This window comes from Physeter macrocephalus, chromosome 5 (assembly GCF_002837175.3).
Source record: "Physeter macrocephalus isolate SW-GA chromosome 5, ASM283717v5, whole genome shotgun sequence".
NCBI classification, from domain to species: domain Eukaryota; kingdom Metazoa; phylum Chordata; class Mammalia; order Artiodactyla; family Physeteridae; genus Physeter; species Physeter macrocephalus.
In genome coordinates, this window is record NC_041218.1 from 52,381,173 (window position 1) to 52,408,906 (window position 27,734).

The 27,734-nt window shown below is 41.7% G+C and overlaps 1 protein-coding gene across 1 annotated transcript in view; it reads left to right on the forward strand.

Moving 5' to 3' along the window:
- The window catches only part of GSDME (gasdermin E), a 114,912-nt gene that overhangs the window by 22,710 nt on the left and 64,468 nt on the right, over positions 1 to 27,734 (forward strand). Inside the window, 3 exon segments of the mRNA XM_024131386.3 lie at positions 13,892 to 13,953; positions 24,832 to 24,875; positions 24,878 to 25,060. Of these exon segments, the coding sequence (XP_023987154.2) occupies positions 24,851 to 24,875; positions 24,878 to 25,060 (208 nt within the window). The 5' untranslated portion in view covers positions 13,892 to 13,953; positions 24,832 to 24,850.

Genomic DNA, 27,734 nt, shown 5'->3' on the forward strand with positions numbered 1-27,734 from the left:
GGGAGGCCCACATACCACAAAAAAAAAAAAAAAAAAAAAAAGCCAGACAGCAGAGGGGGGCCCACATACCACAAAAAAAAAAAAAAAAAAAAAGCCAGAAATGACTAAATTTAGTGAGAAAGGCATGTCGAACGAAAGTCAAGACAGGCCGAAAGCTAGGCCTCTTGCACCAAACAGCAAGTTGTGAATGCAAAGGAAAACTTCTTGAAGAAATTAAAAATGCAACTCCAGTGGCCGCACTAATGATAAGCAAGTGAAACAGCCTTATTGCTGAAGACAGATTTGGTGGTCTGGATAGATCAAACGAGCCACAACATTCCCTTAAGCCAAAGCCTAATCCAGAGCAAGGCCCTAACATCAGTTCTCTGAAGATTGAGAGAGTGAGGAAGCTGCAGAAGAAAGTTTGAAGATAGCAGAGGTTGATTCATGAAGCTTAAGGAAAAAAGCTGTCTCCATAACATAAAAGTGCAAGGAGAAGCAGCAAGTGCTGATGTAGAAGCTGCAGCAAGTTATTTAGAAGATCTAGCTAAGGTAATTAATGAAGGTGGCTGCACTATACAGATTTTCAATGTAGACAAAACAGCCTTCTATTGGAGGAAGATAATCATCTAGGACTTTCATAGCTGGAGAGGAAAAGTCAGTGCCTGCCTTCAAAGCTTCAAAGGACAGGCTGATGCTCTTATTAGAGGATCATGCAGCTGGTGACTTTAAGTTGAAGCCAGTGCTCATTTATCATGTCAAAAATCCTAGGGCCCTTAAGAATTATGCTAAATCTACTCTGCCTGTGCTCTATAAATGGAAGAACAAAGCCTGGATGACAGCACATCTGTTTACAACCTGGTTTACTGAATATTTTCAGCCCAGTGTTGAGACCTATTGCTCAGGAAAAAAAAAAAAAAAAAAAGATTCCTTTCAAAATAGTACTGCTCATTGACAATGCACCTGGTCACCCAAGAGCTCTGATGGAGATGTACAATGAGTTTAATGTCGTTTTCATGCCTGCTAACACATCATCCATTCTGCAGCCCATGGATCAAGGAGTAATTTCAACTTTCGAGTTTCATTAAGAAATACATTTCATAAGGCTATAGCTGCCATAGACAGTGATTCCTCTGATGAATCTGGGCAAAGTAAATTGAAGCCTTCTGGAAAGAATATATCATTCTAGATGTCATTTAAGAACATTTGTGATTCACGGGAAGAGGGCATAATGTCAACATTAACAAGAGTTTGGAAGAGGTTGATTCCAAGCCTCATGGATAACTTTTAGGGGTTCAAGGCTTTAGTGGAGAAAGTAACTGCAGATGTGATGGAAATAGCAAGAGAACTAGAATTAGAAGTGGAGCCTGGAGATGTGACTGAATTGCTGCAATCTTGTGATACAGCTTTAATGGATGAGGAGCTATTTTCTTATGCATGAGCAAAAAAAAAAAAAAGTGGTTTCTTAAGAAGGAATCTACGCCTGACAAAAATACTGTGAATATTGTTGAAGTGACAACAAAGGATTTAGAATGGTGCATAAACTTAGCTGATAAAACAGTGGCAGTTTGAGAGGATTGACTCCAGTTTTGAAAGAAATTCCACTGTGGGTAAAATGCTATCAGGCAGCATTGCAAGCTACAGAGAAATGGTTCATGAAAGGAAGAGAAAATCGGTGCAGCTAACTTCATTGTTGTCTTATTTTAAGAAACTGCCGCAATCGCCCCAACCTTCGGCAACCATCCACCCTGATCGGTCAGGAGCCATCAACATCGAGGCAGGACCCTCCACCAGCAAGAAGATTATGACTTCTTGAAAGTTCAGATGGTAGTTAGCATATTTTTTTTTTAGCAGGAGAGTATTTTTTAATTAAGGTGTGTACATTTTTTAGACATAATGCTACTTACTGCACACTTAATAGACTACAGTGTAGTGTAAACATAACTTTTATACAAATTGGGGAACCAAAAAGTTCGTGTCACTAACATTATTGCAATATTCACTGTATTGCATGATCTGGAACTGAACTTGCAATATCTCCAAGGTATGTCTGTGGAAGGAAGGAAATTTTTATTGTCCTGGATGAGCTTCCGGGAGACCAAGGACAGACCCTTCCGGAATGAAGGTGGGAGAAAGAAAAGCATATGCTGTTGCTGAGTGCTATCTTGAACACCATTTCCACCTACAGCCTCTCAGACCAGGAAGGCAGTTCAGGTGAAAAGCTTGGTGTTCCATGACAATGCAATCCCATAACCCGGCCAGCACCTGGTATGTCTGCTCCTCCCCATTCCAACAGGTCCTTAAAAGTTATTGGGTGTTTCGTTGCTTGAAATAATCCAAGTCCTGGCAATTAGACTCTTCATCTTTGAAGTTCAAGTCCCATCTCATGGCTTCTTCATAGGTAAAAGAGGCATTACCATATAGAAGGAGAAGCAACCGGCCAGAGGGGGAAAAAAAACCCCAAAGAATGAACAAGACAAAACAAAAACCTTCTCTAAGTTCTAGTGATTGTATTTCTGAAAAATTACTGAACTATATAGAAACCCATCCCCCAAATCCCAACAGCCTTTGCAAAGACGTAAAACCAAGTTAGTCGTGGAAACTACTAACACCTGATGAGAAATATGTCCATGAAATCAACAGCTATCATTTACTAGGCACCAAATATATGCCAGGCACTGTGCCAATTACTTAACCTAGAATTATCTCTAATTCATAAGCACTTGACTGTTCATTTATTCATCTGTGCAGTCAAAAGATACTTGTGGAGTACCTACTCTGTGCTAGACATTGTGAGAAGTGCTAGGGATGTAGCAGTGAACAAAGACAGGCACGACTCTCCCTCTTACAGAGCTTGCATCCCAGCAGGAAAAACAGACATTAAATAGTTACACAACCAACCAATTAATCAGAATTGAGAAAACTATTATGAAGGAAGATATGAGACTAAATAAGAGAGACCTTACTAAACCTGTGGGTTGGGGAATGCTGCCAAGAGAAAGTGAAGTTTAAGCTGAGACCTGAAGATAGGCACGGGGCAGCCACCCTGAGCTGGGGACAGGGGGGTCCCTGCAGATCTAGGTCCTTTAGGAAGAAGCTCAGCTGTAGATGTGAAACAGAGGCCCAGACAGTCAGGTAACCTGCCCATGCTCACACAGTCAGTGGGTGGCAGAACAGGATGCCAGCCTAGTTATCCCTTTCTACTGCACCAAGGAGCCTGTTACAGTCTCCAGATAAAGAAAGGCATTATTAATGTGTCCACCATGAATTCAAGAGCTCACAGTAATTTGACTGTAAGCTCCCCTTTCCAGGGATTCTTTCCCTGGTCAGTCTATGGAAAATTCCAAACTTTGCCCTGCCCCCCAACCCCAGTCCCCTCCACCCCCGCCCACCCAGTACAATTCTTTAACCCCGTCTTTATTTTTTCCCCTTAGCATTTACCACTGTCTAACATGCTTTATATTTTCATCTTTCGAGATTTCTTCCCTTCTCTTTGATTTTCTGCTGTTTGAATATGACATGCCTAGGTATAGTTTCTTTGGCATTTATCTGCCTTGGTGTCCTCTGAGCTTCCTGGATCTGTGGTTTATATCTGACATTAATATTGGGAAAATTTCAGTCATTATTGTTTCAAATATTTCTTCTGGCCCTTTCTCTCTTTCTTCTCCTTCTGGTATTTTTTTTCATTGTCCCACAGTTCTTGAATATTTAGTTCTCTCTTTTTCAGTCTTTTTTCTCTTTGCTTTTCAGCTTTGGAAGTTTCTATTGACATATCCTCAAGCTCAGAGATTCTTACCTCGGTCATGTCCAGTCTACTAATTAGTCCATCAAAGGCATTCTTCCTTTTTATTACAACGTTTTTGATCTCTAGTACTTCTCATTCTTTCTTAGAATTTCCATCTCTCTGCTTACACTACTCTCAGGTTATTTCAGGAGTGTTTTCTAATGCCAACCAGTTCTCCAATTCTCTGACACCAACTGGGTACCCAATAATTCAGTTCAACTCTGACACCAACTCCTGGATTTAGCACTGACCCCACAGGTTAAGGGCTCGGTCCCACAATATTGTCTCCACTTCAGACACCTGTCACAAGTATCAGGTTCCCAGGTTACCCACAGTTTTGTTTGACTTGGCTACAAATTTGGAGAGTCCTACAACTCCGTCCTCAGGTTTGATAATTTTCTAGAATAACTCACAGAAATCAGGAAAGCACTTTACTTACTATTACCAGTTTATTATAAAGAACACCACCCAGGAACAGCCAAATGGAAGAGATGCATAGGGCAAGGTATGAGGCGAGGGGCACCAAGCTTCCATGCCCTCTCTGGGTGCACCACTTGCCTAGCACCTCAATGTGTTTGGAAGCTCTCCAAACCCTGTTGTTTATTGGGATTTTATGGAGGTTCCATTACATAAGCATGATTGTTTAAAACTATTGGTCATTGGTGATTGAACACAATCTCTAGTCCCTTCCCCTTGCCAGATCTGGGTCAGGGATGGGACTGAAATTTCCAGCCCTCTGATCACATGGTTTGGTCTTTCTGGTGCCCAGCCCCCATCCTGAAGCTATCTTGGCGTCCCTGAGCCAAAAGTCATTTTATTAACACACCAAAGACACGATCATCATCCAGGAGATTCCAAGAGTTTCACAAGTTCTGTGCCAGGAGCCAGGGACAAGACCAAAATTTTTTTTTTATATCACAATTATCCATGTTCTTGTATGTTGTCTACTTTTACCCATTAGAACCTTTAGCATATTAATTATAGTTGTTTTAAATTCCAGGTCTGATAATACCAACTTCTCTGCCATATTTGAGTCTGGTTCTGATGCTTACTCTGTCTTTTCAAATTGTGTTCTTCTTTTTTAGTATGCCTTGTAATTTTTTGTTGAAAGCTGTGCATGATGTATGTCTTGGGTAAAGAAACTGCAGTAAATAGGCCTTCAGTGATGTGGTAGTAAGGTGTCAGGGAAGGAAAGTGTTCTATAGACCTATGATTAGATCTCAGTCTTTTATTTAATTAAAAACATTTTAAATTAAAGTAGAGTTGATTTACAATATTATGTTAGTTTCAGGTGTATAGCAAAGTGATTCGGATATATACATATTGGAGATATATATATATATATATATATATATATACTTTTTCAGATTCTTTTCTAGTATAGGTGATTACAAGATATTAAATATAGTTCCCTGTGCTGTACAGTAGGTCCTTGCTGTGTATCTGTTTTGTATATAGTAATGTGTATCTGTTAATCCCAAACTCCTAATTTATTCCTCCCCTCCATTTCCCCTTTGGCAACCATAAATTTGTTTTCTATGTCTGTGAGTCTGTTTCTGTTTTGTAAATAAGTTCATTTGTATCATTTTTTAAAATTCCACATATAAGTAATATCGTGATATTTGTCTTTGTCTGACTTACTTCAGTTAGTATGATAATCTCTAGTTCCATCCATGTTGCTACGAATGGCATTATTTCATTCCTTGTTATGGCCAAGTAATATTCCATTGTATATATACCACAGCTTCTTTACCCATTTATCTGTTGGTGGACACTTAGGCTGCTTCCATGTCTTGGCTATTGGAAATAGTGCTGCTATGAACATTGGGGTGTATGTATGTTTTCAAATTAGAGTTTTCTCCATATATATGCCCAGGAGCTGGATTGCTGGATCATATGGTAACTCTATTTTTAGTTTTTTAAGGAACTTCCATACTGTTCTCCATAGTGGCTGCACCAATTTACATTCCCACCAACAGTGCAAGAGGGTTCCCTTTTCTCCACACCAGTTCCCTGTGCTGTACAGTAGGTCCTTGCTGTGTATCTGTTTTGTATATAGTAATGTGTATCTGTTAATCCCAAACTCCTAATTTATTCCTCCCCTCCATTTCCCCTTTGGCAACCATAAATTTGTTTTCTATGTCTGTGAGTCTGTTTCTGTTTTGTAAATAAGTTCATTTGTATCATTTTTTAAAATTCCACATATAAGTAATATCGTGATATTTGTCTTTGTCTGACTTACTTCAGTTAGTATGATAATCTCTAGTTCCATCCATGTTGCTACGAATGGCATTATTTCATTCCTTGTTATGGCCAAGTAATATTCCATTGTATATATACCACAGCTTCTTTACCCATTTATCTGTTGGTGGACACTTAGGCTGCTTCCATGTCTTGGCTATTGGAAATAGTGCTGCTATGAACATTGGGGTGTATGTATGTTTTCAAATTAGAGTTTTCTCCATATATATGCCCAGGAGCTGGATTGCTGGATCATATGGTAACTCTATTTTTAGTTTTTTAAGGAACTTCCATACTGTTCTCCATAGTGGCTGCACCAATTTACATTCCCACCAACAGTGCAAGAGGGTTCCCTTTTCTCCACACCCTCTCCAGCACTTATTATTTGTAGACTTTTTGATGATGGCCATTCTGACTGGTGTGAGGTGATACCTCATTGTAGTTTTGATTTGCATTTCTCTAACAATTAGCAACGTTGAGCACCTTTTCATGTGCCTGTTGGCCATCTGTATGTCCTCTTTGGAGAAATGTCTATTTAGGTCTTCTGCCCATTTTTTGATTGGATTGTTTGAGCTGTATGAACTGTTTGTATATTTTAGAAATGAAGCTCTTATCAATCACATCGTTTGCAAATATTTGCTCCCATTCCGAGGGTTGTCATTTCATTTTATTTATGGTTTCCTTCACTGTGCAAAAGCATATGTTTGATTAGGTCCCATTTGTTTATTTTTGCTTTTATTTCCTTTGCCTTGGGAAACTGTGATTGGATCTCAGACCCTTAGTAAGCCTCTGGACTTGCGATTGCACAAGTGTATCTCAGTTTCTTTCTCCTCCCTTGGGTAGGACAGGGTGGCTAGAGTGGGCTGAAGTTGGGTATTTCCCTTCCTCCAGGTCAGTGTCTTGATAAAATCTCAATAGGTTAGGCTTTGGTGAAATAGTTTCTCTTGAAGACAGACCTTATCAAGAAGAAATGGATGCAGTGGTAAATTTCAAAATGAGTACTTTTCCCCTCCCCCTTCTGGATGCAAGAGGAGATTTTCCTCCGATATTAACTGTGAGAACCTTGTAGAAGTCCTAGAGGTGAAACTCACCAGTGCTGGAAAGTTTTTAACTTTTAGACTCATCCCCTCTGAGCCTCCAGCAATTTGTCAATTACAGTTCAGGTTTTCCTACCTCAACACTGGTTCCTGCAGAGGTTTCTGCTCTGCTAAGTTGTGATTCTTTGTACCTGCATGTCTGTCTCTCCAAGATAGCATTTTGCTCTACGGCCTCACCTCTCTAGCAAATCTAAGAAGAGTTGTAGATTTTTCACTTTGTTCAGCTTTTTACTTGTTAGGATGCAGTAGTGATTTTCAAGCTCCTTAAGTGCCAGACTGCAAACAGCACGTATATTTTCTTTATTTCCCTATTAATTGTCATTTCAAGAAAAGAACCCAGTAACCAAGCAACAATCAATATATGTAGTTAAAGTGCAAGAAAATAGATATGGGGTCTACATCTTGTTACATGAAGTCAGGGAGTTAATTGTCCTTGAAGAGTAGCATTTCTGCATGTAGCCAAGACAGGAATATAGGTGAAAGGGGAAAGAAACTAGGTGAAAGGGGACATTATACGGAAACCTGAGATGAATTACCATATTTTAGAATATGTCACCACCCTTTTGCTAATATACATATGATTTAAATAGCACCGTGACAGTCCCAGTTTGACGACATAGGGTTAAAGGAGGGACTAATGATGTAAGCCTTGATGTCTGCCCAAGAATGAGGAAGAAGGTGGTCTTCTCCCCTCCCCACGTTTTTTTGATTATAAAAATGTAGCCCTCTTTGTTCTCTGGCTGTGCTCCCTCTCCTGCCGGCTTGTATCGTCGCAAGCATCCTATGCTAATAAACTCACTCATTGCCTCACACTGATTTCTTTCTTCATTGAGATAAAAGAAACTGAGCTTCAGTAAGTCCTGACACCAGGTGAATGGTTTCAATTAAAAGACAGTTGGTTCAAGTCCCCTCCTAAGTCAGGGATTGTGGGTTCAAGTCCCAACCTGAGGTGAAGCTGGGTTTGAGTCACATCTGAGAAGGAGTGCGGCCTCAGTAGGAACCCACTTCTTGATTCATAGATGGTGGACTTCTTTTTGCTGTGTCTTCACAAGAAGAAGGGGAAGGGAGATCTCTGGGACCTCTTTTAAAAGGGCACTAACTCCATTCATGAGGGCTCTGCCCTTGGGACCTAATCACCTCCCAACAGCCCCACCTCCAAAAATCATCACACTTAGGGATTAGGTTTCAACATATGAATGTTGGGGTGATACATTCAGGCTATAGCAATATGAATTTAATATATATTAAATATACATAATTATATTTAATATCATTATATAATATATGTTTTATATATTAGTATATAAAAAACAATTTAATATAAATGCTGTTTATGTTTGAACTGCTGATAAGTAACATTAGCTAAGCAAATTAATTTGGTGGATAAGATTGCTTTAGAGTAGCACTCCCAATCTTTGTCATATCACGGCACACATAGAAAATAAAAGTATTCATGATAACTGATTCACTTTGCTATACAGCAGAAACTAATACAACATTGTAAATCAACCTACTCCAATAAAAATTAAAAAAAAAATAAGAAAATAAAAGTATTCCTACAAGAACCAGCCGGTGAGTGACTCACATCTCCAGGGCTGAAGGCTTCAATTTCTAGGTCCTCTTCTCAACGGCATGCTGCACCATTTGGGAAACTCTTGCTTTAAGCGTAATGTTTAAAGCACTAAAGAGGCCAATCTGTTTGCCTAGACCTATTTGAATTGAATGGCTGGCTCCCAAGGACTATAGATTGCTGAGGACAAGAAGGGAAAAAAATGATGTGGAGAAAAGATGTAATTGACAACTTCCCATCATCAAGAAAGCCCTCCCCAATCTGCTTTCAGCCTGTTCTTCCCATCTCAGGTCCCCACTCCTGCCCCAGACCTTACAGAAGTCTCCACCTGGCTGAGGATATGCTGGTCCCTCTCCCACCTGTCCTAAATCTTACCAGTTCTTTGTCCATTAGGTCCCAGGCTGTAGCCAGGAAGGTGTTTACATGCCCTCCCCCATGCTCCTGGGGTTTTTGGCCCGCAGCACTGCATTTGAGCTTCTGACCTAGAATTTTAAAGTTTGAAGTCATCTCAGAGATTGCGTGCAAACTTTGATTTCCAGGTGAAACGCACGGGCCCAGACAGGTAGAAGAACCATGCTGACCACAACACCAGTTGGGGGCAGCCTTGGGACATAGGTGTCCTGGTTTCCTCCTCTTTCCACTACCCAGTTTCATCTCTCTTATGCTAATGATGACTCTTGATAATTTATTGAGAGGTGAGAACTGACTCACTGGAGAGTCTATATGATCTAGCAACAGCCAGATGGTCCTTAATAAAACATTAATAAAGCAAAAGCAGATGGCATTTAATAAAGTGTTATATAAACATGCCTGAGAGCCATCAAAAGCATTTCTTCTGGACTCCCTAATAGTGGAGAATTGTCAGACAAGACATAAAAGAGGAAATCAGCCTCTAAATTGTGATCTGAGAAAATGTTTTAGGTTCTTGTGCATATTATGGATAATAAAAGATTTTAAATGTAATTTTATTTCAGATTTCTTAGCCTTATAATGACTATGTTTTGGGGCAATTTTAGAAGAAATGACAAAATCTTTAGTAGAAACAAAAGGAAGTCCCTACAATTTCCTCCTCCCTTGAAAATCCAGCCGAAGCAAACTTCCTCACTTTCTTAGAAAAAGAGATTTCTAGAAGGCATAAAAATAATATATTTTAATATCAGGGTAATAGAAATCATTACATTGGATTGCAGGGGTTGTTTTAGGAATCACTATTCCAGAAAGCTTTCAAGAACAGAAGAAGTAACTATCTGTTTTGAGTGAGTGAATATTAATTAACATGAAGGTGAAAAGCTGAACTTTCAGGATTGTGTTTAAATGTTTGACTTCTCCCAAAATTCACCTGTCAGGCAGTAATCAAAGGTTAAGGCTTAGCCTGAGACCTGAGACCTTAAATCGTAGTATCAATTGTGCCAGACTTGTAGGCTGCCTCTTGAGGATTGTTTTGTTTTGTTTTCCATCTGTAAAATAGGGATAATAATACGTTATAGAGTTGTACAAAGAGTCAATGAAATAATGTTTATTAAGGACCATGCTGGACACAAAGTAAGCATTCAAAAAAATGTAGAATTATAGATGTAATTATATAATATATATCTATATATAGAATATATATAGATATTCTATATATATCTATATAACCTGGTGCCCCACTCTTCTAACTAAACTAAAAGCAGCAAAGTTGCAAAATAATGGTTTCCTTTTTGTACACCTCCCGTGTATCTTTCAACTGCCTGATCAAACACTGCTATCCAGAAAGGATATCAACATTTATGCTTTAACATGATTGTTTGTCTCATCTACCTGTGACTTCCTTTAGGGATATCTACATTTCAAGCATATTTCTGATTCTAGAATGTGAGGCTTATTTCATAGCTGGGGGGAATGTTTGGCATTCCCCTGTGTGGGCAGGGCTTTTCTGGTGAGGAGAGAGCAATGGGAAATGGAATCTAGAGAGACTTCAAAGATGTTTATTTTTTTTTCTGGATCCTTTGCCACAAGGTCCTTGATCAAAGGCTAGTCTTTCCAGGACACATTTCCCAACAACTTTCCCTCCCAAGTCAGAATTACTGGCTTCTTTTTAAACTTTTTCATCAGGTCACTCCTCTAGTAGTGAGCTTTTTTTTTTTTTTTTTTTTTTTTTTTTTATGAAGATGTTGGGGGTAGGAGTTTATTAATTAATTTATTTATTTTTGCTGTTGGTCTTCTTTTCTGTGTGAGGGCTTTCTCTAGTTGTGGCAAGCGGGGGGCACTCTTCATCGTGGTGCGCGGGCCTCTCACTATCGCGGCCTCTCTTGTTGCGGAGCACAAGCTCCAGACGCGCAGGCTCAGTAGTTGTGGCTCATGGGCCTAGTTGCTCCGTGGCATGTGGGATCCTCCCAGACCAGGGCTTGAACCTGTGTCCCCTGCATTGGCAGGCAGATTCTCAACCACTGCGCCACCCAGGGAAGCCCAGTTGTGAGCTTTTTAAGGGCAGAGAATGCCATTATTCAGGTACATGGTGGGCACTCAGTGATGTTTGTAAAATGGAATGGAATTCCAAGGAACCTGAAAATAATGACGGCTACCATTTCAAGTATCTACTGAGTGCCAGATGAATCACAGTCATCATGTGAGTTAGGTGTTATCATCTCCACTTTACAGATGAGAAAACTGAGGCTTGGCGGAGTAGTAAGTGCAAGTAAGAGGCAGAGATGGGACCCAAACTTAGTGCTTGTGCCAGCTCCAAAATCGTGAAACTGCCAAGTCTTAATCAGCCACCTAAGTGACTCTGGGATTTGCCTGTTTGGTTGGTTTTCAGTGTGTGTATTTGTCAGGGTTCTCCAGAGAGCAAAACCAATAGGATATATCTATACGGATATACAGATATATCCGTATAGATATATAAAATTTTCTGGGAAAAATTTTCTGTATATCTATACAGATATACAGAGATATAGCCTATTGGTTCTGTTTGGTTCTATATATAAATATATAGATTATATCTTTATACGAGGAGATTTATTTATTTTTTTAAATTTTATTTTATTTTTTTATTTTTTATTTTTTTGCGTTATGCGGGCCTCTCACTGTTCCGGCCTCTCCCGCCGTGGAGCACAGGCTCCAGACGCGCAGGCCCAGTGGCCATGGCTCACAGCCCTAGCCGCTCCGCGGCACATGGGATCCTCCCGGACCGGGGCACGAACCCGTGTCCCCTGCATCGGCAGGCGGACTCTCAACCACTGCGCCGCCAGGGAAGCCCGAGGAGATTTATTATAGGAAGTGGCTCACATGATAATGGAGACTGAGGGTCCCAAGATCTGCCATCTATGATCTGGAAAACCAGGGAAGCCAGTGGTATAGTTCAGTCTGAGTCTGAAGGTTGGAGAACCAGGAGCACCGATGTCTGAGGGCAGGAGAAGATAGATGTCCCAGCTCAGGTGGAGAGAGCAAATTTCCCTTCCTCTACCTTCGTGTTCTATTCAGGCCCTCAAGAGACTGGATGATGCCCACCTGTACTGGTGAGGGTGATCTTCTTTACTCAGTCTACAGAGTCAAATGCTAATCTATTTCCAGAAAACCCTCACACACACATGCAGAGCAATGTTTTCCCAGCTATCTGGGTATCCCTTAACCCAGTCAAATTGACACATAAAATTAACCATCACAGTGTTGATGTTTTTCTTGCTTTTAATATGTGAACATTAGCAGAAGAAGATGGATTTACTTTCAGAAAGCAAGCCTACTTGAATTCTGAAGTCCCTGTGTATCCATTGCCTACTGGCTGTCTAGATTGCTCAGAGAAACCCAGCCTTGCAGTGAGGTGATAGGTGTAGGTCATCTGGAAGAAGAAAAGAGAAGCTTGAAGATTTCAAAGTATGCTATTAGAAAAAAAAAAATCAACTTCTACCAGCAGTTTGAAAGAATGTAAAATCTTTCACGGTGTCAAAGGTGCCCAGGGAGTGGCAGGGGCTGAACTTCTGAAGCCGTTTTCTCATCATTCAGACTGACAAATTTATTGCACTGGTGCTTCTAGCAATCAGTCAAGATTGGATCAGGTGCCAAGATAATTTTTTCTTGCCAAATTGTTTTTTCCATTGCAATTAGCCTTTTTAAGGACCTCACCAAATAACAAATGTGTATTCAATTCCCACTCTCCCCCTCCAGTTAAAACTCAGCAAAGAAGTTGTATCAGTAATAATTGTTAAAGTACCCCTCCCCCACTCTATCACCAGTTTCTCCATGTTTTCTTTGATATCCTTTAAACCCGGCCCAGGATTTTAAAAGTTTTAATTTTTTCATAGTATGCGTTATATAATCCAAAAATAAATGATTTAAACTAAAAACAGTTCAGCTGTCTGGGTTGCCCTAATTGAGATTCTTTATAAAAGCTTTGAGGTTGTTCTATACCTATTTGTCCAATGCCTGTTTGTCCTCTAAAAGCATTTTGAAGCCGAGCCCACTACTGCTCTCAGAAACCCATTTCCTCTTTCTCCCTGGCACCAGGACTACATCCTCCTGCCTCCCTTGTGATGAGCAGGACTGATTTCTAGGCAGAGGAAGGTACACAGGCAAAGTACCAAGCCCATGAAACTCTCCCACGAGGGAGCCTCCAGGTTCTTTCCTTCTCAGCCTTTTGGAGATGCCCATGCCTGGCACCCTTGGCGGCCTTGAATTGCAAATGGCAGAGCCTCTCCAGGCTGGTTCCTGAAGGAACAGAGACTGACCTCCTTCATCCCCTTTTCCCACACTCAGGAACTACCTTAGGTTGTTCACTGAGAAAAAATGAACTGCTGTGATGTTTGAGCCATTGTAATGTGGGGTTTTATTTGTTTTGGCAGTTCACTTACCCTGACCGGTTGCCCTTCCTTGACCCGGCTACCTTTCCTCCTCCACCACGTTACATGCTCTAGCCAAGCCTTCCCGTGGCATCTGACCATGGAACTTCTCACACTTCCTCCTTAGTGTTTATCTGTCTGCCTTCCTAGATAGCCTCCCACGCTCCATGAGGGCATGGACCACGTTTCCCTCACTCACCAGTATATCCCCAGTTTCTAATGTAGTGCTTGGCACATAGTAGGTCCTTAATAAATATTTGTTAAATTAACAAAATGTCAGATGCATGGACTTTGCCTTTCTCTATGCTGGGGATAGCAAACTTGGACGCTGAGTAATCTTTAAGAATAATGATAATGGGGTGAGAAAAACTTGTGCAGCAATAATGTTATTCCTGAATGTTTCTAGAAACCGGATCTCTGGTGGATGACTGCCGGTCTTCATTGCAAATCTCCTTTATGCTGACAATGGTATGTGTTTCTACATGAACAATGAACAGAAAATATAGGAGTTGTTTTTTTTTAAACTAACTTTGTTTATTATTATTTGTTTATTATTGTTATTTAATGGCATTCTCTTTCATAAAAACAAGTATAGTAGAATGAAGATATCTGGAAACTCTTTGCTCTTTCTCCCATTGAGAGGTAGAGTATAATTCCCCTGTCTTTGAATCTGGGCTTGCTTCAACAATAGAATGCTGTGGAAGTTACATTCTGGGTTTTCAGGGGCTAAGTCATAAGACATAGCTTCTGTTTTGTTTCTTGGAATACTTGCTTTTGGATCCCTGAGCCTCCACATAAGACTTCCCCTAGATCACCATGAGAAAGAGGCCACATGTAAGGGGTGTGGTTGATAACCCCAGCTGAGCACTGCCTTCCAGCCCTCCCTGCCAAGGCGTTAGACATATGGGTGAAGCCATCCGTCCTGGACCTTCCAGACCAGGCTATTCACTAGCTAAATTCTGCTGAGTGATCCCAGTCAATGCCACATGATACTGAAGAATCATTGAGCTGAGCCCTGACCCACAAAATCGTGAGATGTAATAAAATGATTGTTGTTTCAAGCCACTAAGTTTTAGGGTAGTTCGTAGTGCAGTAAATAATAACTGAACAACAAATTACTTTATTTCCTTATTTGTCCAATCATATTTGCCTTGAGACTTTAAATTTGGACAGTTTTGGTTGATCATTTGCTGGCCAACAAGTAAATTTCGGTTCTTCTTCTGTCTGTATCTGTACCTTGCAATTGAATAAGAGATGGTTGGGACATGGAAAGAAATGAGCTGTTAATTCTGGGTCATATTTAACCTTCCTTAAGCTTTTTATTTTAGAGTGGTAATTGGTAATATGCATTGGCAATGCAGTCTCCAGTTGCAAATAAAAACACTTTTGGGATTCAGGGAAATAAATTAAATTGGTTTAAAAATAGATATCAATGTATGCCAATTTTATTTTAAGTTATGTTAGTAGCGATGTTCCTCTGGGAAGCAGTCAATATGGTAAAAGACAAAATTATACATAGGTGAAAATTTTTAGGCTCAACTTAAAAGTGACATTAACCAAAAAGTAATTAGTGAAGGAAAGGAAATGAACTTTTATTTAGGGTCTACTATGTGCTGAGTGCTTTCCGTACATCTTCTCTTTTAATCTCACTATAGGCAATTTTTAAATGGGAAGTTAAAAATTTGCCAAAGGTCACTCAGCTGGTAAGTGGTAGGCTGGATTTGACCCAAATCTAACCGATCCAAAGCCTGTGTGTTATTTCTCTACCATGGAGGCTATTTATCTAAAAGAGCGCAGGTCTCTTCAAAAGTGGCTCCCAAAGAACTTGGAAGTAGTTAACAGCAGCCATGCAGAGCTGGTTTGTTAGCATGTTCATTTATGAAATACACCCTAGTAATAAATTTTATCAATTTTTGCTGACCTTTACAAGTTGCTTATTCAGTAAGGGTCTGGGAAAAGAGTAGGAAGTACACAACACCCCATAGATGTGTTTCAGCGGGTTCTATAAGTTGAAACATAGTTCATAGAGGGAATCTTATTAAAAGCAAACACTATGACCACCCCAATTTATCTCCTGCAGAATTCTGTCATAGCTCCATTTTCCTAAAGGGATACATCTACAATGGGGTGAGAGCGTTTTTTATTCATTTTTTTTTCCTAGTTGGGCTGAAATTCCCATCTTGCATTTGTCTGTCTGAAGTCTTCAAATACTTTAATAATAATAATAGTAATAATAATAAGCACACCTGTTCAAAAAATACAACAGAAAGGTTGAGACCCTCAGTTTGGGCTGTGCCAGAGTCCTCCTGATCCCACCCATCGGGGACAGAGGGAACTTTCCTAAACACATTTCATCCTTCTCTCCCAACACATACATGGTCAAACACTGCTTGGTGGGGTAACACTTATTGTGCTTCTTATTTTCTGAAGAGTCTGTACCGTCGGTGGTTTTAAAGCTCAGATGGTGTTGTTACCGAACCAAACTTGGATCCACTCACTCTCACGCAGTAAAGCCAAACTACTGACATTGGGTTGCGGTGAAGGAAAGTGCAGTGTTTATTTCAGGGCACAAAGCAAGGAGCTCAGGACAGCTAGTGCTCAAAACACCCGAGCTCCCCAATGGGTTTCACCAAAGCATTTTTAAAGGCCAGGTGAGAGAGGGGTGTTCCAGGGTATGTGATGGTGAGGTAACAGGGTGGTGTCACAGGGGTTATCGTTATCAATTCTTAGCTGCCAGTAGGTCTGGTCCTGGTCATCAAGTAGTTAATTTCTTCCATTTGGTGGTGGTTTAAGCATCTGTAAAACAACTCAGGAAATGTGCATCAGATACTATTCCTTCAGTACTGCTGAGAGGAGCTACAGCAGAGGATATGGGGTTGGGGGGGGTCTATTCCAGGAAGGTCCCATAGGATCCTGCTCTGTTACAGTGTCAAATGATCTGGGTTTAAATCTTGGCTCTATCTCTTTTCAGGTGGGTGGGCTTCCCATCTTTTGCCTCAATTTACTCATTTGTAACTTGGACCTCCAGCCAGTTGCTGTGAGAAGTAAATGAATCCATCAATGCATGTAAGGTACTTAGAACCATGCTTGGTGACAGTAATTAGAAAGTGCTACATAAATATTAGCTGCTGATCTTCTACTATCTTCCTCAAGCGTTTAATTGAAAGCCAGTGGACAGGACAAAAAAATAAAGCGAAGAATTTGAAGCCATTGAGTAACTTGCACCAAAAATCTCAGGGACTCTGTTACAAGTGGTTACCTGTCTAGACAGAGGGCTGGGCTTATCGGTGGGAACTTCATGAACATGCTGCTTATAAGGTTGTTCTTGAGGTTAATGGCCAAGGTCAGGAGACAGTAATCTCTGTAACGTCAGAGTCATCACTGTATAATCTTGAGGACAGAGAACCAACAGCATAGATTAGTAAGTCTCTTGACAGGGCCAAGACAGTGATTCTCTGTTTCTTCCACTGTCTAATCTCTTTGGCCAGGCAGGGGACCAAAAGGGGACCACCTCTCTCTCTTGACCATTTCAAGTCACTCATTCATCCAACAACCATTAATTAATTGTTCACCTACCCTGTGCCAAGTACTGCAAAGATGAGTGAGACCCCTACAGTCTAGTAGGAGAAACAAGAGGATGCATTAATTAACTCAACAATTATTTACTATCAACCATCCATCGGGTACTATGCTAGTTGCGGGGTATAGTGAACAAAACAGACAAAAGCTCCTCCCCTCGTGGAGCTGACATTCTAGGGAAGAGAAATGAAATGCATGAAATAAGTATGATGTGTATAGTCTATCAGATGGTGATTAGTGCAAAGGAGATAAAGCAGGCGAGGAACTAGGGCGTGTTCCTGTAGGGTGGTGGACTGGCTGTACTCTTAATTTGAATAGTCCGGGACAGCTTTACTGACAAAAATATAAGGAGGTGGGGTAACTAACCTAAGGATATGCCCAGAGCGTATGGGGGCCTTGTTCCAGGCCCTGCTGAAGAACTCAGTACTCCTGAGCGCAAATTCTCGGAGCTCACTCCTCCGGCCGCCCCGCCCGGCTTCAGGGGGCGGGGACGAAGCAGGGGTCCTGCCGCCGCCCTCCTCCTTCGCGATCCCCCGCCCCGGCCCGGCCCAGCCCAGCCCGCGGGGCTCCTACGACTCGGCAGGCGCCAGGCGCCGGGCGCGGGGCGCGAGGCGCGAGGCGCGAGGCGCGAGGCGCGAGGCTGCAGGGAGGTAAGTGCGGGCGGCTCGGCTCCGGATCCTGCTCTGACCTTGGGGAGCCGAGCCCGCGCGGCTCTTTCTCTAGAGGACACCCTCCCGTCTGCCCCTTAGTCCTATGGGGTTCGAATGGGTGGGCTGCCCGCAGCTGGACCGCCGGCTCACGGCGTCCCCTCCTCGTCCGCGTTCCCAGCCCCCGTCTCTGTCCCCCCGACCCCTTTCCCATCCCCTCTCCTCCCCCTTCCCACTGCCACTTCCTTCCCTGGCTGTTGCTAGGGCAGCGGGTACCTACTGTCCTCCCCCACACCCTTTGCGCCCTCTCCCCACTTCTTCGGTCTTAGTCTTCCGGTTTCTCCTCCGGGTGCGCTAGGCTGTCCGTGGCCGGGCGCTGGGGCGCTTATGTGCGTGGAAGGAAGGCGGGGGCCGGCGTGGAATTCACTCTCTGGGCTGGACCAAGTCCCCATCCCTGGGGTATGGGATACTGGGCCCCGAGCTTGTGGAGGAGGCCAAGCCCCTCGGGAGTTCTCGGCCTGGGTGGGATGACATCACCGCTGCTCACGGGGTCTCAACGTGCGGATCCCAGACCCCTTCCCATCTGCACCTGGCCAGGAAAGACCAGAGGGCGGTCTTAGAAAGGCAGTGGTTGTAGAGTGTTCAAAAAAACTTCTCATTGAGAGTCTACTCTGTTCAGAGGACTGTTCAGAGGGACGGAGGCCTTGGGATCGATGCCTTTAAGAGACAGTCTAGCTGGAGTGGAGTGAAATATTGCTGGTAGGTCAGAGAAACAGCTGAATAAATGTAGAGTAAATTAATCGTTTTCCAAAGCCACCGCCAATGAACTCTTATCATAAAGGAAAACAGCCGGGAGAAGATGAGCCCAGGCAATTAGAGAGATCTGAAAAATGCGGCCCAAGCCCCCAGCTGCTGCCCTTAGCTCGCCTGCTTTAGGAGGAAGCCTTAAGGTTTCCAGAAGTGCTTTTCTTTTTTTTTTTTTGCGGTACGCGGGCCTCTCACTGCTGCGGCCTCTCCCGTTGCGGAGCACAGGCTCCGGACGCGCAGGCTCAGCGGCCATGGCTCACGGGCCCAGCAGCTCCGCGGCACGTGGGATCCTCCCGGACCGGGGCACGAACCTGTGTCCCCTGCATCGGCAGGCGGACTCTCAACCACTGCGCCACCAGGGAAGCCCCAGAAGTGCTATTCTTTCTGCTCTTTTTGAACCCTCAAGGGGACCAGAGGGTTCTTTATTCTTAATCAGTCTCCTGTTATCCACTCCACTTCCTAAAAGCCTTTGCTGCCTTGCCCTGACTCCTTTTTCAATCTCATGTCTGTCTTGTGACCATCATTTGTTTTTTATTTCAGATTTTTATTTCAGAAAGAAATGATGGAGTACCTTGTCTTTAATTTGCCTTCTTATTATAAAAATGAAGGTACTGGGCTGTAAGCACCGGAAGATACAGAAGGATGACACCTCTAATAGACTCAATTTCACTTTATTTAGAAAACTAAATTCAAAATGTGCTGAGGTTGTTAGGAGACAAGTACTAACAGCGGTGTCTCATTTTCCTAGATAATGAAGAAATAATGTGTTTTATAGCCGTGGTTTTTGCTTCTGCCATAACTGAAGTTTACCCTTTTGAGCACCTTTTCTTATTTTACAAAACAAATTATATGTAGTCCAAATTCAAACAAACAAACAAAAGCTGACTGCGGAGTCGGCAGAGCAGGGTGGTCCCGGGCTCAGGCTTGGGAGGCAGGTGGACCTCGGTTGGAATCTGGGCTCAGCACTATTTCTCTACTTGACATTCAGTGCCTTCTAGTCAGAGACCTCTGGGAACGCAGGTGGAGTTGAAGAGGATGGATCATTGCTTGCTGAATGAGGGAGACTTCGCCCCATGGGGAACCCTGGGCATCTCTGTAACTGAGTGCAGCGAAGAGTTACAGGATTTGGGCTTGTAGGTGATTTGGGGGAGAGTTTAAGGAGATAAGACTTTGCTCTGGATTGGACGCTGTCAGAAAGTGGGGGTAATTCTCTGGAGTATCTTCATAAATCTTGTCTGAAAGGACGGAGGCTAAACCTGGTTGGCTGAGAACCGCAGTCACTTGTGTTTAGGGATGGTGGGAGTGTTTGGTCATTTTTGTGGTTTGGACAGTGTTCATATTTCGTCTGTGGTCAGATAAGACTATGAGAGGTCTTGTTTTGGTCTTGGTCTTATCATGACTACAGAGTTCCCTTGCCAGATGTCGATGTTCTGTGATGTTGTTCATGTTCACCAGGAAAACGCCAGGCCAGTGCCAGCAACCCCAGGGCTAGCTGATGGTACCAGGCAGGCTCTTGGATGTCAGGGCTGCTGCTTTTTTTCTTGTTATCTTGGGCAAGTTACTTAACATCTTGGAACTTCAGTTTCCACATCCGTAAAATGTGGACAATGCCTGCTCAGGGTTGTCGTGGAGATTAAATGAGGAAATGTGTAGAAAGGACTTAGCCCAGTACCTGGCACACAGCAGGTGTGTGGATTTCGATGTTCAGGTTTCTTTCCTAGAACTATTCACGCAGCGGCCCAGTGATCAACTAGAGCTGCTTCAGAGAAGAATTCTGAATTGGGTATTAGGAAGAAGCGGGTCCTTTGCAGCTCAAAGATGTGATCATTCCATCACTCTGAATCAGTCTTGAGGATGGACACAAGTGCTTGTAGTATCTTCTTATGCTATCATTACCTTGCCAAATATTTTTACGAGTCTTTGTTCCCAGGAGGCAGTGGTCCCAGTTGGCCATGTACTCTTCTGACTTTGTGTTGTTGTCTTGCTATCTTGGTCTCTTCCTCTTATGTCTTTTGTCCAGGAGTCTCATTCGGCTTGTCTATCCTTACCACCTTCACTTTGGCGCTCTGAGTTCTAATCTGCTTCGAGCTGGGAAGCCACATAGGCAGACAAGTAGGAACTGTTTGCTAATGGAATTCTTCAGGCCCCAAATGAGAGAGCCCAGGATCTTCGGTACAGCTGTGAAGTGCAGTGGGGTTTTAGGCCATGAGCATTTTGAGCTTGGTCTCTCATGAGGCCATTTTCGTCTACTTCCAGGTTGGAGCATTTTGGAAATTTGAATCCGAAGTCTAACTTCTACTTGAGACATTATTGTGCTTGTCTGTGCCAGGCAACTTGGGTTCTAGATCCTTTGGTGGGCCCTGGGCGTATTATTTAATCTTTCCTGGCTGGACAGTTACTTTAGATGTTTGAGAATCAGGCAACAGCTTATTGGCTCACAATGCCACATGATAAACTGTATTGTATTAAATTTCTAGCATATATTGTACTTTGGCTCATCTCTCTATTCCGTTGAAAGATCCTAGGAATAAAGAAAAAAAACAATAGAAAATGGGCTAAGGACACAAACAGTTAGGAAAAAGATATATAAAAAGGCTTTAAACAAAAGATGCTTGATTTCACTTGTATTAAAATAACATGACTTAAAACTATACTGAGGGACTTCCCTGGTGGCGCAGTGGTTAAGAATCCGCCTGCCAATGCAGGGGACACGGGTTCGAGCCCTGGTCCGGGAAGATCCCACATGCTGCGAAGCAACTAAGCCTGTCCTCCACAACTACTGAGCCTGCGCTCTAGAGCCCGCGAGCCACAGCTACTGAGCCTGCACGCCACAACTACTGAAGCCTGCGCGCCTAGAGCCTGTGCTCCGCAGCAAGAGAAGCCACCACAACGAGAAGCCCGCGCACTGCAATGAAGAGTAGCCCCCGCTCGCGGCAACTAGAGAAAGCCCACGCACAGCAGCGAAGACCCAATGCAGCCAAAAATAAATAAATAATTAATTAAAAAAGAAAACAAAAGATATTGGCAACTGATCTACACGACCCCACCAAAGAAAAGAAAAAAACAGAAAACAGAAAACTACACTGAGATACCATTTCTCACCTATGAGGCTGAAAAAAAATACGAAAGATTGATACCATACTCTGTTGCTGAGACTGATACTTTCATTATTGGTGAGACTGCAAAATGGTACAACCTGTAAATTATAGATGCATTTACCATTGGTCTAGCAATCCCTCTTCTAGAAATCTCTCTTCAGATACTCTTGCCCATGTAAGAAGAAGACATACATTCAGCAGTATTTAGTGTGGCATTTTTATAATAATAAAAACTTAGAAATCACTCAAGTGATCAGCAATACTGGACAGGTTAAATAAGCAATAGTACATCCATGTGAAGGGGTACTATGAAGCTGTATTATGCAGAAGGTTCTAACCATGGAAAGATCTCCGGGATGTATTGCCACATGACAGAGAGTAAGATGCAGAAAAGCGTGTACACTCCTTTTTACTTATATTTGTATAAAGAAACATGAAGGTGATATACCTGAAGGGGAGAGGGGTGAAAAGGTAGATGGGACCTGGGTAGGAATGGGATTTCTCAGTGTATATCTTTTTCCATAGTTTAGATATTAGAGCCATGTAAATGTACTGTGTATTCAAACATAGTAATTAAAAAAAAAGCCTCTAACTTTACCTTCACATGGAGAATATTCTGATTTCCTTGATTGAATAAGCCTGATTCTTATAAAAACATCCAAAGCAATAGCCACTTCCATTAACTCTTTTTAAAGCAGCCTGCACTGTCAAGAGGCTGTATTTGATGCTAGATTGAAAAAGAAAACTAAAAATTAATTTAGGAGTTCTCTTTCTTCATCCTCTAATCCCTCTGGGGAGGATTGGTGTCATTACTAAGGCTTTGTTGCCCATAGCAGATGGGTTTGGGTTTTGTTATTTTATTATTTTTTAATGGCAAGCCTGATTTGGCTTCTTCAGAAACCTGTTTTATCTGAAGGCAAGTTAGTGAACTCCCTTCCCGGTTGTCGCAGGAAAGAATAAAAACCATAAGAATGGAGATCCTGATAACCATGGTGAACTGAGGCAGGTTCTGCTGTGGCTCTTCTCTTGGACAAGCAGGGTTAAATCCCCCAGGTCATTGGGAGACCTTATTTTGTTAAAAGTTCTTTCCTTGTGTTTGCCAAAATAAACCTTACACCTTATCCTAGATGCACTCTCAGCAGTTACTGTCTTACTGTCCCCAGCAGTCTGCTTCCTTCTGGATTCCCTCTCTTGGTAGCTGGCGCCTCCATCTCATCAGCCGACCCAGACCTGAGCTAGCTGCAGGCCAAGCTGGGAAGTCTCCTCTCTTTCATCAGCACCTTCACATCCAACCAGACTTCTGGGGAAACCACCAAACCAGCATCTTTTCTACCCTTACACCACCAACGTAGTTCAGCATCATTGTGTGTTGTCTAATTGTTCCCTTCCAGCTGGTTTCCTATTTTGCTTCCAGAAGATCTTTCTAAGTGACCGCTCTGATCACACTGCTCCCTATATAACCCCTCCAGTGGCTCCTGCTGCCCTGGCCCATCAGAGGAGGCACAGGCCTTCAGAACCAGGACTGAGGCTTCTTCATCCTTATCCTTTGCGCTTCCCCTCTCTAGAACCTGGCAGTCCAGTGCAGGAACCAGTCCCAGAGCTTGCAAAGCAACTCTCGGTCTGTCAAAGAATTGGTGATGGGCATATCTACACAAAACATGTCTCCTGGACATCACGACCTTGCTGGTCCCAAATCTTGCCTTGTACACCGATTCAATAAATATTTTGATAAATGAATAAATGAGTGCTCTGATATAAGAACAGGGTTATATAAGAAAAGGTACTTTAGAGAAGAACTAGTGATAGTAAAACAATTTTTTTTATGCCCTTGAGAAGATTCATGGTAAAGAAAAGTGGGTTGAACTAATTAACATCTAAGATTATCCCAGCTCTTAAATTCTATGATTTTGTTATCTATGTGACAGCCAGACACCAGGGTACAAATATAAATAAAACACAGTTCTTGTGCATTAGACATTTTAACTGTTGACTATGGGTAGTTTCAAAAAATCTTTCAATTTGTGCTTTCTTTGAGTAATAATTATTATGTGTGTTTGTGTGTGTGCACATATGTATATATTCATATGCATATGTACAGCTGTGAGCAGTTTATATATTGTGAATTGTTTATAACCTTTGCCTATGTATCTACTACAGTATTTTTAAAACTTGATGTGGTTTGTAAAAGTTTTTTGTATATGTTAAATATTCTGGTTCTTTGTTTTATAAGTATTTTCTCAGTTTGCCATTTGTCTTCCTAAAGGCCTTTCTCATCCTGCAATTGTACAAATATTTGTTTGTATTTTTTTCTAGTACTTTATGGTTTCACTTTTCCTTAAAAACACTCTAATCCATTGAGGATTTGCTCTTGTGTATGGCATGAGTTAGGGATCTGACTTTATTTTTTTCCAGATGTTTAACCAGTTGTTCTAACACTATTTATTGAATAGTATATACATCTTCCACTGAATATAGTACTTTTATATCTTCCAACATGTCTCTTTCTTTTTTTTCACTCCAGCTGAAGAGTGACTGGGCTTTCATTTCTGGGGTTAAAAATAATAGCTAGTCACTTCCCATTTATGAACAGGGGACATCACAGTGTAGAGAAAATGCACATTTGACCCTTCAAAGAAGTGGTCATAAGTAAGATACAAATAGGGGTGGTCAGTATGCTGTTCAACAGATATTCCTAGGTCTCTGCCTTCCAAATACTTGGTAGGATTGTATTTCCTGACCATTGTGGTTGGCTGAGGCCATCTGCCTAGTTCTGACAAATTGTGAGTGGACGTGACGTGTGTCAGTTTTGGGCCAGAGCATTTAATTGCTGGTGTGAGACTTTTCAGAACTCTCTTTCCTGTTGGCTGATGACATGATATTCAAGATGGTGGCTGCCCCTTCAGCCTGGATCCCTGAATGGCTATGAGGAGCAAAACCTTCCTGTCCTCCCGTTTTGGATGTGTAGTGTGAGCACTAAATAAACCTTACTGCTTATAAGCCACCTAGATTTGGAGGCATAACCTAGCCTATCCTGATTTTTATACATATTCTCTTTCAGCAGTTCAATTTGATTTTTTAGACATCAGCTGAACTCAAACTAGAAGCTTCTCTAAGGAGAAGGTATTCTTTCACGTATACTGATTGACACTAGGGAAAAATAAGGTAATTTTAGAAAAAAGTCACGAAATAACAACTTCCTATATATTTTTTTTCAGGTAATCTGGAGCTCTCAAAATGTTTGCCAAAGCAACAAGGAATTTCTTAGAGAAGTTGATGCTGGAGGTAACCTGATCACAGTATCAAACTTGAATGACTCTGATAAATTACAACTTCTAAGTCTGGTGACCAAAAAAAAGAGATTGTGGTGCTGGCAGAGACCTAAGTACCAGTTTTTATCTGTCACCCTGGGAGATTTACTCACAGAAGACCAGTTTCTGAGTCCAGGTATGTTTCTTTGGTTATATTCTACAATTAGTTCCAGAACAGGAGAGATGATTCTTTTAAACACATGTTGTCTTGAGTGACTCTAAGGCGATACCTTATAATCAGTTCTCCTGTTTCTTTGCCCACTGTTTTAAAAACATATACTTTCGTAAAATGAGAAAATTCTGCAGGCCTGACATGAAAAGTTATAGCTTAATATTTAAGAAATAATATTGCAGTTTTGGTATAAAAGTACAACATGCTCATTTGTAGATGTTGTGGCCCCTCAGCATAAGTGGGTTGGTTTTACCTCCCCAAATTTGGTTTGGTGTTGAGGCTGATGATGCCACGTATCCATCAGGAGGGTGCAGTAAGTTTTATTACTCACATAACGAAGCTTTTCTGGGGACAGCATGGCAGGTTCCCAAGGCTGGTCCAAAAATAGCTAGAGAGAAGGAGGGGATGAGAGATGGGCTCAGTTTCTCTAGTGAATAGGAGGTGTGGTGAGGGTTCTGCATGTAGGCTGGGGCTTACAAGGTTTCAATTTCCTGTCAGTGCCAATGGAGGGAGCACCTGGGGTTTCTTACCCTATTGCCCAGATGTGTAACAGAAAGGAAAGAGGGGGTGGCGGGCTTGAAACATTAAACATCAAAAATGGGGGGTTTGACTCATTATTAAAGAGGAGTATTTATAAAATACAGAAAGGCAAGAAAACAAATCAACAAAAATTCCTTCATCAAGTGTTAATGCCCATTAACACTTGGATTGTATCTTTTCTTTCTCTGCATCTAATTTTTTAAAAACAAAATTGGAAACATACTACATATAATTTTTGTATACTCATTTATTTTTTATTTAACCTTATATGTTTTCCTTCATGGGTTTAAATATTTCTTAGTACTGTTTTCAACAGTGTGTATGCACCCTAATTTGCTTAACCAGTCCAATTTAGTGCTTCATAACTAAGGCTGCAATGAATATTGTTATCTGAATTTTTGTTGTTGTTTCTGTTTTTCCTTTAAGCAATTGCTTTAGCATAGATTCTTTTTTTAATTAACATTTTGTTTCTTATTTTTTTAAGGTCTTTACTGGAGTATAATTGCTTTACAATGTTGTGTTAGTTTCTGCTGTATAACAAAGTGAATCAGCTATATGTATACATATATCCCCATATCCCCTCCCTCTTGCGTCTCCCTCCCACCCCTGTAGGTGGTCACAAAGCACCAAGCTGATCTCCCTGTGCTATGCAGCTGCTTCCCACTAGCTATCTATTTTACACTTGGTAGTGTATTCACCAACAGTGCAAGAGGGTTCCCTTTTCTCCACACCCTCTCCAGCATTTATTGTTTGTAGATTTTAATTTTTTTTAAGATTGGGAGTGTTTTATTTTTATTATTTATTTATTTATGGCTGTGTTGGGTCTTTGTTGCTGAGCACGGGCTTTTTTCTAGTTGCGGCGAGTGGGGGCTACTCTTCGTTGTGGTGTGTGGGCTGCTCATTGCGGTGGCTTCTCTTTTTGTGGAGCACAGGCTCTAGGCAAACGGGCTTCAGTAGTTGTGGCATGTGGGCTCAGTAGTTGTGGCTCGGGCTCTAGAGCACAGGCTCAGTAGTTGTGGCGCACGGGCTTAGTTGCTCTGTGGCATGTGGGATCTTCCTGGACGAGGGCTCGGACCCATGTTGCCTGCATTGGCATGCGGATTCTTAAGCACTTCACCACCAGGGAAGTCCCATGTTTGTAGATTTTTTGATGATGGCCATTCTGACCAGTGTGAGGTGTTACCTCATTGTGGTTTTGATTTGCATTTCTCTAATGATTAGTGATGTGGAGCATCCTTTCATGTGTTTGTTGGCAATCTGTATATCTTCTTTGGAGAAATGTCTCTTTAGATCTTCTGCCCTTTTTTGGATTGTATTGTTTGTTTTTTTGATATTGAGCTGCATGAGCTGCTTATATATTTTGGAGATTAATCCTTTGTCCGTTGCTTCATTTGCAAGTATTTTCTCCCATTCTGAGGGTTGTCTTTTCATCTTGTTTATGGTTTCCTTTGCTGTGCAAAAGCTTTTAAGTTTCATTAGGTCCCATTTCTTTATTTTTGTTTTTATTTCCATTATAGTGCCCTGTCTTACATTTAGGTCTCTAATCCATTTTGAGTTTATTTTTGTGTATGGTGTTAAGGAGTGTTCTAATTTCATTCTTTTACATGGGGCTGTCCAGTTTTCCTAGCACCACTTATTGAAGAGACTGTCTTTTCTCCATTGTATATCTTTGCCTCCTTTGTCATAGATTAGTTGACCAAAGGTGCATGGGTTTAGCTCTGGGATTTCTATCTTGTTGCATTGATCTATGTTTCTGTTTTTGTGCCAGTACCATATTGTCTTGGTTACTGTACTTTGTAGTATAGTCTGAAGCCAGGGAGTCTGATTCCTCCAGCTCCATTTTTTTTCCCTCAAGACTGCTTTGTCTATTCGGGGTCTTTTGTGTCTCCATACAAATTTTGACATGATTTGTTCTAGCTCTGTAAAAAATGCCACTGGTAATTTGATAGGGATTGCATTGATTCTGTAGATTGCTTTGGGTAGTAGAGTCATTTTCATAATATTGATTCTTCCAATCCAAGAACATGGTATATCTCTCCATCTGTTGGTATCATCTTTAATTTCTTTCATCACTGTCTTATAGTTTTCTGCATACAGG